Below are 13,906 nucleotides of genomic sequence, written 5' to 3'. Positions count from 1 at the left end.
CTGTCCTCTGCAGGCCCCCCTTTTACTTTTCCCTTTTTCTGCCTCCTTGCTCAGCTCCTTGGATCTCCATTACATCTACCCCAGGACCTCCAGCCTCGATTTTAAGGTCATATGTCCTGTCCTTAAAGCTTTCCAATTTCATCCCCTTTTATAAATGTGCTCTTTTATTGGTGTGTGTATGTGCCTGTGTGATTGCTTAGGGAATCAGTTCTTAGGTGCTTAGTGTAAGTTCTTCGTATTTGTATTTCTTCATAATGTATTTTGTATACCATAAAGTAATCTGTTTGTGTTTACAACTATACTTTCACTCTCTTTCTTCATAATTTTATTTGGGGTATCCCCACTGAGATCCACCCTGGTATACACAGACTACAAGGTCCTGTGTTATTCCTTTCTTGAACCCTTTTAAAGCTAATTTCCCGTACTCTGGGTCCAGTTTGGTGTAACATCACAACAACCCTGTGAGGTAGGTTAAGCTGAGAATGTGTGACTGGCCTAAGGTCACTCAACAAGCTTCCATGGCAGAGTAGAGGTTTGAACCTGGGCCTCCCACATTCTAGTCCAACACTCTAACCACTACACACAACAGTGGCTGTCACAGTATTGCAGTTCCTTCCCAGTATCTGTGGCTAGATAGGTCTCCTTTCCAAACCTGCTGGTCTGCACAAATATTTTCCTGGTTCCGCTCTTCATTCATTTTGAGAATGTCATTCCTGTTCTCAATATAGAAGGACAAGCACACACACACCTTCTAACATGTACAGTGTACACACATTAAGATGATAAAGACAGGTACCCATTATAAAGATTATAAAGGCAGGTCCCGTGGCACAGAGTGGTAAGCTGCAGTACTGCAGTCCAAGCTCTGCTCATGACCTGAGTTCGATCCCAACGGAAGTTGGTTTCAAGTAGCCGGCTCAAGGTTGCCTCAGCCTTCCATCCTTCCGAGGTCAGTAAAATGAGTACCCAGCTTGCTGGGGATAAAGGGAAGATGACTGGGGAAGGCACTGGCAAACCACCCCGTAAACAAACTCTGCCTTGGAAACGTCGGGATGGGTCAGGAATGACCCGGTGCTTGCACAGGTGACCTTTACCTTTTACCTTACCCATTGGACAATTGGAGGTGTCATTCATTTGGATTTTCTTGGGTTTTCCCTGGCCATACAAAGCCAGGTAGGGGAATCCACACAGAGCCCCAAGTGAGACAACCAACCCAGCTGGCACAGATCAGTTTTTAACAGACACTCTAATATAACATGGAAATAGTTGGAATATTATGATATTCTCAGAGGCTCGCTCTGATAAGCTGGCTGGTATTTTCTTAAGTCAAGACTATCTTGACTTTCTTCCTGTGTCCCCACACAAAATACATCTTTATACCTGCTTCACTGATGGATTGTTTGGGGCTCCTGGAAGTAGGCTTGCCAACCTCCAGGGGGCCTGTAGATCTCTTGGAATTACAACTGGTCTCCAGATGACAAAGATCAGTTACCCTGAAGAAAACGGCTGCTTTGGAGGGTGGACTGTATGGTATTATACCTCACCGAGGTCTCTTCCCTCCCCAAACCCTACCCTTCCCAGGTTCCATTTCCAAATCTGTAGGAATTCCTCCATCCCAGAGCTGGCAGCCCTAAATGGAAGGTACTAGAAAAGACATTATGGATAAAATCCCATAAAAACATGTAATGTAAGCAAGCTTGAAGGTACAATTGGTGAAGGTTTATTTTATAATCTTGTGATAAGGATTAAAATTCAGAGGTAAGGTGAAAGCTCGGATGTCCATAATAGCAGGGCAATTCAAGAGAGGAGAAGATGGTAAAAATATTAGTTCAGGTGCCTGAACAGTGGCGGGAAGTTTAACTTTGGAGTCTCCTTCCTGTTGACCGTATCCAACCACCTGAAAAATTCAAAAGGTCAAGCGGTTACCAAGTCAGCAAAAGTCCGGATTCTAAACATTTTGACAAAGCTTTATTTCCTTCAAACAAGATCCTCACATTACTTTAATTATGACTTTTCTGCTTAACTTCCCATAAGCGGAAGACACCTCAAGAGAGTACTTCAAGTAGACATTCGCAAATCACAAGCCAGCTCCAAACAGTCAGGTTGCCCTACATTGGACACATTTAACAATAACAGAACACGCTTGCAAACGGGGAAGCCGGTTAGCCTCCTTTTTTTGCACTGCAAAGCTGTTTGCTGGTGTGATTGAATCCATCCAGCCTTCACTACTTCAAGCACCTGTGTTGTACTTATCTGACCTCAACCTTTTTTGTGAAAAAAGATCTTTAAATGTAGGCTGTCTTCCACTTCTGTGTTTTAACATTTACTTCTAGTATACTGCATGCTTTCTTCAGCAAAATTTTCAAAACTTTTTTTTGTATGGGTTTCAGATTAAAGAGGTTTTCACAGGTCTGTACTTTAAACACATTTGTCAAATGGCCATGACAAGAAGGGGGGAATCTTAAATATGGACATCTCTCATAGGACTCCTTAGAGGGAAACTAACAATCTACTTTGCCAGTTCTGATTTCAAACGTGCTTTTTTTTTGGTGCGGGAGGGATGTTTGTACATGGTGAGGTTTAGTAACGAATTTTGGTGAACAGATTGCATTTCCTGTTCTTCACTCTTGTTTTTTTAATGTTTAAAACTGCCAGTCTCTCTACTTCCACCCCAGTAGTGTGGTGTGTGTTCTTTTCATCCATGAGCAAAGCTCCTGTCAGGAATATACATAAGCTGTTCCACTTTGAACACTATGAAGGAACAGGGTTAAACTGAATCCTTAATAAATGGAACAAGTTCCCCCTCAACTTTCCTCTTGCAGCAGCAACCTACTCCCTACTGCATTCCCTCCAAAATCTGTTTCTGAAAGTCAGGGGACACTCAGGAAAATGTCAGAAACTGTCCCTACTTGCTCTTGCATGAGCTTTGTGGAGTATTCTTCACTTGCAGAAGAATGAGGAGGGCTGACAGATGCTGTACCACTGAGCCACGAGCCTCCCTGATGCAGCCACTAGGAAACCACACTCAGGATTAAAAAGGTAGGTGGTTTTATGTCCTGAAACTGCAGGCTATGCCATCAACAAGAGTGAATGTTGTTTATACATACAATATATAGAGCAGGGGCATCAAACTCAATTGTTACGAGGGCTGGATATGAGATAAATGTCACTTGGTTGGGCCTTGCTGTGCCTCGCCAGCCCAGATTGAGAATGGGAAGGTGACTGCCTCGGCTGGCTCGTGGGCCAGGTAAGAGCTCTCAATGGGACTGATCTGGCCCAAGGGCCTTATGTTTGGCACCCCTGCTATAGAGAGAAAGAGTCCTAATTTCAGACATACTCACATGGGTGCTCAACACCTTTCTGTTCTTGGTCCTATGCCACAGGAACCAGTCAACCAGATCCTCTTTGGAAAGGCTCTTCAGCGCAACAATCTACCAACCAGAGAAATAAAACAGAAGTTGCAAATAATTCCAAGGTCCAATACGTAAGCTTTAGCCTTCACAAACACACACTAATTTACTTTTTTTAAAAAATTTAGGACCCTATTTAGGACTCATATTAAGTAATGGGTGCATCCATCCCCACTCCATACAAACCATTTCGTTCCATTACATTATAAACCGGTTCTGTGGTTGATAAAACCCCTGAATCATAGTGTCACTTGTAGTATGGGATGGACAGGCAGCAGCATATGCCTTCAGCAACTCCATGACACTACTTTGATGATTAGATTGTTGGACTGCAGATAGAGCTCAGCCATCACTCTTGCTGAAATCAGTGCAGGTTGGCTTTTAGCCTGCCACCATGTTGAAGTCAAATGATAACTGGTACCAGTCACATGGCCTATGAATGCTAGAACTCACTGTAGCCTGGAAGAAAATTGATTCATTAGAAATGTGGTAGAAAAGTAGCAGTAGCACCTTAAAGACTAAAAATTTCTTTCAGGGTATATTAGCTTTCGTGAATTACAGCTCACTTCTGAAGGTATCTGAAGAAGGGAGCTGTGACTCACGAAAGCTCATACCCTGTCAGAAATTTTGTTAACCTTTAAGGTGCTACTGGATTCTTGCTCTTTTCTACCGCTACAGACGGACTAACATGGCTACCCATCGTGATCCATCTCCATTTGAAATGGGGTGTTGGAGGAGAGTTTTGCAGACTGCCAAAAAGACAAAGAAGTGGGTTCTAAACCAAATAAAGCCTGAATTCTCCCTAGAAGCTAAAGTGACTAAACTGAGGCCATTGTATTTTGATCACATCATGAGAAGACAAGACTTACTGGAAAATACAATAATGCTATGAAAAAACTGAAGGAAGTAGGAAAAGAGGAAGGCCCAAGATGAGGTGGATCGACTCAGTAAAGGAAACCTTGACCTTCAGTTTGCAAACCATGAGCAAGGCTGTTAATGATAGGACATTTTGGAGGGCATTAATTCATAGGCTCACCATAAATTGGAAGTGACTTGACAGCCCATAAAACATCCAAATGTCAAGAAAGGTCAAGAGACCTCAACAATCCCCCCCCCCATGGGCTGACTGGACAACATTTTCCTCCATTACTTTTGTTCCAAGATTACTTTTCAATCATCCACTGAAGAAGCTAATAATTTACCAGCAAAAGTGTGATTTGAGTGGTGGGGCTATTTACCCATCACTACTTATGGGTCCTCTTCACTTAAATATGTTTTTATTTCATGGACTCAAAGCAACCATTTCTATGCTTTTGCTCCCCTTCCCTACTAGATAATGCTATGTATAAACAAGCCTCAATAAACACATTTATGGTTTTGACGTGGAGCTCTCACTGATTACAGCTTTGATAAATAACAAAAGAACAGAACAGAACGGGGAGAGGCACCAGACTTGCCAAAACCGTCTCCCCAGTTTTGGGCTGCAAAAGGAGGACAGATTAGATTCTTATTATTCCCACAGTCCCCATGGAAGAGAAAATGTGATCGCAAGAGATTCATTTTTTTTGTAGTAACTACAGTTTCATTTGAAGACCTCCCTCACAACTCCTCACACATGTTGCTTCTACCCAGAGATAATCCTTGTGTGGGAGAGTGGAGGTACACTTGTGAAAAGTGGCCGGAGTCTGTATTTTTTTCTGTAATAACATGATTCACTAAGCTCGGTTCTTTCCTTTTTACAGTGTTGTCACTGTGGAACAAATTGGTTATGGTGGAGCACTTAGGTTCCAGTTGATTCAGTTCCATGGAGTTACATTGAGACGACACCATGGATTAAATTCCTGTTTTCCGTCTCAGCTGGTTTGTGAGCCAGACCCAAACCCATTCAATAGCTAAAGTTTAATCGTGAAAAGAAAAGAAAACCCCTATACATCAGATGTTACAGACTGTTACCCAGAAAACCAACCAACCAACCAACAAACAAACAAATAGTTGTGTTTTTAATTTACTACCTCTCGGACATATCTGTCAAACACATATTGTTGACTGATTACTTCAATCCAGTTCCTTTCCACCTCTTCGCCAAGATGAGCATCGTCAGCTTGTTTCAGCTTTATTAGAGCTGAGACCTATTAAAAATATATATCATGTTAAGCTTCTGTCTACAAGAAAGCAAAAACATTCTAATTTCAAAAGGTTTCAAAACGCAGTATATCTCATAACAAACAACTCTGTCACTTGTGGCTCAATGTCTTCTCCATGACTGCTTGAGTCTACACATGAACACATGAAGCTGCCTTATACTGAATCAGACCCTTGGTCCATCAGAGTCAGTATTGTCTACTCAGACCGGCAGTAGCTCTCCAGGGTCTCAGGCAGAGGTCTTTCACATCACTTATGTGCCTAGTCTCTTTAACTGGAGATGCCGGGGATTGAACCTGGGACCTTCTGCATGCCAAGCAAATGCTCTACCACTGAACCACAGCCCACCCACCCCACTACATTTCTACATTTCTTTCAAACATAGATGGAACTAGAATGCTGGTACTTTGTTATAGTGCAATTGCCCATGTTGGCGGGCAAAAGCTGTGCCTCATAAGCAGGAGACCTGACCTGGATGGCCCAGGATAGCTTGATCTCGTCAGATCTCAAAAGATAAGCAGGGGCAGCCCTGGTTAGTACTTGGACGGGAGCCCACCAAGGAATATCAGGGTCGACATGCAGAGGAAGGCAATGGCACACCACCTTCGTTAGTCTCTTGCCTTGAAAACCCTATGGGGTTGCCATAAGTCGGCTGCGACTTGATGGCACTTTACGCACGCATAGGCAGGAGCACCTGTGCAGTAACAGATTAGGAACAGAGCACCAGCATAACAAAATTATGGTATGCCAGCAAAACATCTCACCGAGATTCAACACTGTACAATGATACAGTACAGAAAGAAAGCGATATGGTGCTTTTCTACTGATGAAGAGGAGGGTGAGGTTCCCCTTCAACTTGCAAAGAGGCTATGCTGGGGATCATAGGATATGTGGGAACAAAGCCATGTAGGGTGGGGACTGTAGTGAGGTGGGTGAAGTGATTTTGAGTGAAGAAGCTAGCTGTGTCCAACCTATGCACTAAAACAACTGCTTGAAAGATGGAGAAGCAGAGGGACAGACTTGTGGACGGGCTGAGAAGTGATGGACCCCAGGGTGCAGAGCCTCCCTTGCAAGAAATTGATGTGGAGTAGCCTCCTTGGAGGAATGCATATTGGTCTCCATAGGTAAAAAAGGTAAAGGTAGTCCCCTGTGCAAGCACCGAGTCATGACCCATGGGGTGACGTCACATCATGACATTTACTAGGCAGACTATGTTTATGGGGTGGTTTGCCATTGCCTTCCTCAGTCGTCTACACTTTACTCCCAGCAAGCTGAGTTCTCATTTTACCCACCTTGGAAGGATGGAGAGCTGAGTCAACCTTGAGCTGGCTACCTGAAACCAACTTCCGTTGGGATCGAACTCAGGTCGTGGGCAGAGTTTTGACTGCAGTACTGAAGCTTACCACTCTGAGCCATGGGGCTCCATACATGCTGAGCAGTATGGTAGAATACAAGCCAGCCCATGGCAAATGGACAGACCAATGGCAAATGGACACCCATCTTATATTTTACTGGGAGCATTTGACCTCTTTCAAAATGGGGCAGCTTGAGACATGCAAACGCAACCTTACCTGCCCTCAATATGACTTCCAGTTGTTCGATATGTAAAAACTTGTAAGTCAGCTACTAACTAAATCAGCCTCAAGTGAGCAACACAGAATATCAAGAAACTGAGGATCTTACCTGAGCTGTAAATTGCTCATCGGATAAATTTTGGAGTTTTTCTTCAAAGCGGACAAAGAAATCCTCTATTTTTCTATCGACTAATTCAGTGCTAAACGAATTAAGGTTCAATCATTAAGATCAGTAATTATTACGGCTATAAACAAAGATTCCTGTATTTGATTAGCTTCCTTGCTTTTAACCGATGAATTGATATCAAAATGTATTAATACTGTCAGTCAGACCAGTAAAAAATTATACAGCAATAAAGATGAATTGATAAAATGCTACGTTAGTCCCTGGAAATGAACAAAGTTGATTTTTACTGTTGTTTTGTTTCAGACTGGAGTCACAGGCTCACTGTACTGAAACTCACCTGAGCAGAACTTCATGTGCAAGGTATTTGTGTGGGTATGGTGTGACAGATTTCAGCATGTTGTCACATCAAATTTGTGCATATGAAGTTCATGTCAAGAAACCTTGGGTTGGGGGGGATGAGGCTGAATTGGACCTCCCAATCTATTTTTGAATGTTACAAAGCAACTGTGGAGGGAAATTTTGGTTTGGAGCTGCAGCAGTGGTAGGAAGGGGTTAAGGCAGGCACATAACTACAGGTGGCATGTGGGGGCAATGCCCCCTCAGAAATATGTTTATGCCCCCTCCTCAAATTCCAGCTTTCATTCAAAAAAACGCATCACTTGAAAATGCATCTTAACTGTATCGCCTGACTATAAAGACACTCAGATTTTTTAGACTCCCACTGCTGAACACATTTCCAGAGGCAAGAACCTATACTACTGGTCTTTTTCAGTTAATTAATTACAAAAGCTACTCAGTTCAAGCTGTAAGAACCCACAGAGGAAGCAGGTGTTTTAAATTCTGTAAGTGACTGCTGTACGTGTCTGAAATTGAGTTTTTGGTGTCTTCCAGAAGATTAACAAAAACAGATGAAAAGATGCTTTATCCAGAACTTTGTTTTTTCAGGTGTGTTGCATGAATAGGAACAGGCCCTTTCTCAGCTGAGGCTGTTTCAAAGCCAAGATGCAGATGTAAAAGACTTTGATTTGGGTCTGAGTGTCACTTCGTATGTTACAGAAGAAGATCACCCCTTATCATTGCCACAGGATGTTTACCCCAATTTTTCTGTAGAGGGAGAATCACGTACCCAATTGTACAGGAAACCCATGCCTGTCGGCACTGGCCACTCAATCCTAGTATACTGCAGTAGGTGCAGGGTTTCCAGATCCCTCTTCGCCACCTGCGGGAGGTTTTTGTGGTGGAGTCTGAAGAGGGCGGGGAGGGGAGGGACTTCAGTACTATAGAGTCCAATTGCCAAAGTGGCCATTTTCTCCAGGTGAACTGATCTCTATCGGCTGGAGATCAGTTGTAATACAAGGAGATCTCCAGCTAGTACCTCTAATTTATCCCCTCTATTTACTCTCTCTAATTTACTCCCTCTAATAATAAATTTAATGACTGCCTGCCTGCCTATTATGAAGGCAGCAAATGGATGGCATGCAGACATCTTTGGGTTTCTGCAAACATGGAGGAGTTACTGAGTAAATAGGAAAAAAGGACTTTGTAAATAAGTCAAAAGGGTGGGGGACCATCAGACTGGCATGATAAGGACTGAACATTCCCAGGAAAGTTGAGAAGCATGGAATGCTGAGATTCAGTTAAAGAAGGGGAAAGGGGTGAAACAAGACTTACAAGCTTAAGAGTAGGAGATGTGGTTGGAGAAGACTTCCCAGCAATTAATTACCCTTCCCCAGTTATATTTTATGAACTCCCAGTTTGCACATTTTAAACAGATGGCCCAGGCTAGCCTGATCTCATAAAATATCTGAAGCTAAGTAGGGTCAGCCCTGGTTAGTAGGAAAAGGAAACCACCAAGGAAGTCCAGGGTTGCTATGCAGAGGCAGGCAATGGCAAGCCATCTCTGAATGTCTCTGGCCTTGAAAACCCAATGGGGTCATCCTAGATTGGCTGTGATTTGATGGCACTTTCTACTGTTACCAACTTACCAAGTGGAGCATTGTATGAGCTATGTATTCCAAAGTCCACTTCCATAGTAGTGTTTTAAAGCAGGGTTCCAGTAAAATTAGTCATTTTAATTAGTCATTAGTCTATTGAAAGCTCTTGGACTTAATTTAGTTGCAACTAACTTCTTCAATTGATTTCAGTGGGACTTAGTTACAACTAACTTTATATGGATTGTAGCCACACATGTGGTATGTAGAAATATATCACAGTAAAGGCACATTCCCTTTTGTCTCTCTAGCACATTGGAAGACAGCAGCAGAAACATTAAGTTATAGAGAATTATGGGGAACCTGACATCTTATATGTTGAGCGTGTCATAGTTGAGAAAAATGTTGGTCTTAGCAGTGAAAAGCATCAGTATTCATAGAGCTCATGGGTGGAAATAATAACATTAAAGTTTGTGCTCTTTAAAACAATTAATAGGAGACTTACTTATATTTGGTTGCCTGTGTTGCTACAGTAACAGAAAAACCCAGGATCCCAGACGTGTTTCTTGTGGCAGGGTAGACATGGTAGCTTAAACCAAGGGAGAAGAATAACATTCCACTAGCACAAGTCATTCTATTTTGACTGTAAGTACTAATTACTATGTGGGAGCTATCCATCAAAATCTGTTTCCCCTCATGCATATTTAACAAATATGAAAGCCAGGCTTAGTAGACTTCTGGATAGTACCATTAAAATTATTGCTTAAACAATGTCATTATAGCCATTATACCTGACAGCAGCCTAAAGGGGAGAGAGAAGGTTTAACACTTTTATCAATCTGGTCAGGACCAAATGCCATTGAGCTCTTCATTCCATTCAAACAATGTTCTAAAGTGGTTAGAGTGTCAGACCTGGACCTAGGAGACAATAGTTCAAATGTCCAATCTGCTGGATAGATAACTGTGATGGACCGCTGAATGCTAGTGTATTGTCCTTTTAATGGAACCTTGAGTGATGGGAGGTTAAAAAACAACAACCCAGAGAACTCTACAGGTTGTAGCTGGAGAATGACAGTTAAAAGCTGACTGTTAGAGGTTGCCAGCTGGAGTGAGAGGAACACAGTTGTATAGGATCAAGAAGGATCCTGTGTGTGGGAAGTGAATTGAGTGTCCTTCCCTAAGGAGATAGCTTCAAAGAAAAGGGGGTGATCTCTAACCAGTTTTAAGGAAGAAAACTGAGAAATTGTGTTTTATTCCTAACTCCACCAACATTAGAAATATTGTTTCCAAGAAGCTTATGCCTGTTCAACTAAGCAGTGACAGCCAAGTGTTCTCTATCTCATTCTGATTACAAAATATCTATTGTTTATAACTATCCTAAGTTTCCTCCTTCCTCTTGTGTTACCTGCCAACCTGACTTTACCATTTTCCTCAAAAGAGAAAAATAAAACCGTTTTGAGTTTTAATTTCATGAAGCCTCTCTTGTGCCATATTCTCCCTTATATAAATAGTTTCTGGTGGATTCCTCATAATCTTAGGTGTGGGACAGAAAAACAATAAAGGACAATTCATAAGTCTCTGGGGTGATGGTAAGGAAGAGAACCCATACCATGGATCCAATCCATGGATCCATGCAGCATTTCTTTGGGTGGAAGGATTTCTGCCCATGGCACACAATTGTCTCATTCCCTAACCCCTTCTGCAGGAGCAGCATGTCAGGGGCCTATTTGGGCCACAGTGGGAGGGAGGAGGCAAGAAAGCTGTGTTCCACAGGCAGACGTCCTTCCACCCCTGGAAGCACTGTCCTGGATTTAAGCCAATGACTATGCTTCATAATCGTTATTGTATAGCTACTTCCTATGCATTCTGGATACTCAAAGAACCAAAATCTGCTTCTTTCAGGAAACACATTTGTCAGTCAGTCTTCTCTTCAATCAATGACCAATCCAATCTCAAGTGCTCCATATACCTGAAGCTCTTCCTATTTGATGATACCTTTATCGAAAAGGTAAAGGTAGTTCCCTCTGCAAGCACCGGATCATTACTGACCCAAGGGGTGACGTCACATCCTGACATTTATTAGGCAGACTATGTTTACGGGGTAGTTTGCCATTGCCTTCCCCAGTCATCTACACTTTACCCCCAGCAAGCTGGGTACTCATTTTACTGACCTCGGAAGGATGGAAGGCTGAGTCAACCTTGAGCCGGCTACCTGAAACCAACTTCCGTCGGGATCGAACTCAGGTCGTGAGCAGAGCTTTTGACTGCAGTACTGCAGCTTACCACTCTGCGCCATGGGGCTCTTATCTTTATTGTAGAGCCCAATAATCTATAAGGTTTGGATTGTTCTAAGCTGCATAAACTGGTATCTGGAGAATAAAGTGACCTATGAGAAGCTGGTATTCTCAATTTGAAATGTGGCTTCATATATATCCATTACTAAATGATAAGGAGTGCTCACACCAATTAAGTACCCAGCGATCCTCATGTTAACTTCAAGGCTTTCTGCAAGCAGCAAACTCACCCCAGGGTTTGCTTGGTTCTCAGGTAATCAAAACACGGCTCCTCCATGTACATCTGAAATGCCATATGATTTCTATGTGAACATTTAGCTTGATCCAAACAACACACACCATGGCAACAATAAAATTCAAAGCACCACGTCTATTTTCATTAAAACAATTAAAGCAATCTATATTCATTGAAACGACTACTGCTGAAAGTTAAAAGAGAAAGTGCCAAAGCAGGACTACAGCTGAACATCAAGAAAACAAAAGTAATAACTACAGGAGAATTACACAACTTTAAGGTTGACAATGAGGAAATTCAAATAGTTCAACACTTTCTATTCCTTGGCTCCACCATCAACCAAAAGGGAGACTGCAGCCAAGAAATCAGAAGGAGATTAAGACTGGGAAGGGCAGCCATGAAGGAGCTAGAAAAGATTCTTAAATGTAAGGATGTGTCACTGGCCACCAAGACTAGATTAATGCATGCCATCGTATTCCCTATTACTATGTATGGGTGTGAAAGCTGGACAGTGAAGAAAGCTGATAGGAAGAAAATAGATTCCTTTGAAATGTGGTGTTGGAGGAGAGTGTTACGGATTCCGTGGACTGCCCAAAAAAACAAATCAGTGGGTTCTAGATCAAATCAAGCCTGAACTGACCCTAGAAGCTAAAATGACTAAACTGAGGCTATCGTATTTTGGTCACGTCATGAGACGACAAGAGTCACTGGAAAAGACAGTCATGCTAGGAAAAGTTGAGGGCAGCAGGAAAAGAGGAAGACCCAACAAGAGATGGATTGACTCAATAAAGGAAGCCACAGCCTTCAATTTGCAAGATCTGAGCAAGGCTGTCAAAGATAGGACATTTTGGAGGACTTTCATTCATTGGGTCGCCATGAGTCGGAAGCGACTTGACGGCACTTAACACACACACATTCATAAGATATGGATTGACTCAATAAAGGAAGCCACAGCCCTCAATTTGCAAGATCTGAGCAAGGCTGTCAAAGATAGGACAGTTTGGAGGACAATGATTCATAGGGTCGCCATGAGTCGGAAGTGACTTGACGGCACTTAACACACACATATTCATAATGAACTGGAAGTCTCAGGCTAGCCCAATCTCATCAGACCTAGGAAGTTAAGCAGGACTGATCCTGGTTAATACTTGGATGGGAGACCACCAAGGAAGTCCAGGGTTGCTACACAAAGGCAGGCAATGGCAAAACACCTCCGTTTGTTTATTACCTTGATAACCCTACAGCCCATAGGTCAGCTGTGACTTCACAGCACTTTCCCATATTAATAACTGGCCTTTCAAACGTATAATCTTGCATGTTTTATGGAAAGAGCCCAAGGTCAAGCTGTTCACCTGAGTAATCTTGGCATTGTATCTTCACGCAGGCAAAGACTAAGCGTGTGCTCAACAGTTAGCAAGAGCTAGTCATTGCTCCCGAATGGCTATGATCCCAAATGAGATGAGATGTAAACACTGAATACTCAAATTCTGAAGGTGCACATTAAGGAGAGCATCAAAACATACCACAAGCAATTCCATGAGCGTACATTCTTTTAAACTCCTAGCACCAGTCTAAAATAAAAGAGAGAGAGGTGAGAGTAGGTTAGTGATTTTTCTATTAAGCATAGAGTTTCATTCCAGTTTTCTAGCTGCTGCAATAATCAATCCAGGAAAGCGGTTTCAGGAGAGAGGCACAAGCCCCCTTCCATGTGCACTGTGGTTCTGATCTGAATTGGACCCTGCACACCTGGGAATTCCGAGCAGGGAATGAGCACATCTCATCAACAGGACTCTCAGGCACATGAGGAGTTTGTAACATGTGAACAGCCCAAGGGCTATGTTTTTCAAACTACCTGCCCTTCAGGGAATTGCTTCCACTCTGAGACATTCTCTGAGGAACTCTTACATTCTAGGTCATGCTGTCAGTTCCATTGAGAGGGCAGTAAAAAATGTGGGGTATCTCTTTTGTCCCACGCAAACTGCCAATGTGTGGTCTAGAATATACTTTGCATACTTACTCCAGGAGGTGCATTATGATTCCAGGAATTCGAGAACATTTTATACAGCTGAGGAGGGGGGCAGTGAATATAAACTTGAACAAGAATCCCACTTCTGGAGATGGTCAACCTCCCTAACTCTACTTAAATATGCTCCATTTTTCCAAGTTCTTCCAGAGGATTCTTGAGCTTTTTTC

At 42.6% G+C, this 13,906-nt stretch overlaps 1 protein-coding gene across 1 annotated transcript in view; it reads right to left on the bottom strand.

Annotated features, from left to right (window-relative positions):
- Nucleotides 1-1,720: 1,720 nt before the first annotated feature.
- LOC130481913 (nardilysin-like) overlaps nt 1,721-13,906 on the bottom strand; it is a 51,981-nt gene continuing 39,795 nt past the window's right edge. The window contains exons 25-31 of the mRNA XM_056854699.1: nt 13,237-13,284; nt 11,709-11,761; nt 9,690-9,773; nt 7,236-7,326; nt 5,423-5,539; nt 3,342-3,431; nt 1,721-1,897 (exon numbers count right to left, since the gene is read on the bottom strand). Coding sequence (XP_056710677.1) covers nt 1,721-1,897; nt 3,342-3,431; nt 5,423-5,539; nt 7,236-7,326; nt 9,690-9,773; nt 11,709-11,761; nt 13,237-13,284 — 660 coding nt within the window. The remainder of the gene's footprint in view (nt 1,898-3,341; nt 3,432-5,422; nt 5,540-7,235; nt 7,327-9,689; nt 9,774-11,708; nt 11,762-13,236; nt 13,285-13,906) is intronic.

Source organism: Euleptes europaea, chromosome 8, assembly GCF_029931775.1.
Source record: "Euleptes europaea isolate rEulEur1 chromosome 8, rEulEur1.hap1, whole genome shotgun sequence".
Taxonomy (NCBI): Eukaryota; Metazoa; Chordata; class Lepidosauria; order Squamata; family Sphaerodactylidae; genus Euleptes; species Euleptes europaea.
The sequence above is the reverse complement of the archived record's forward strand: the minus strand, read 5'-3'. Positions and strand labels throughout refer to the sequence as shown.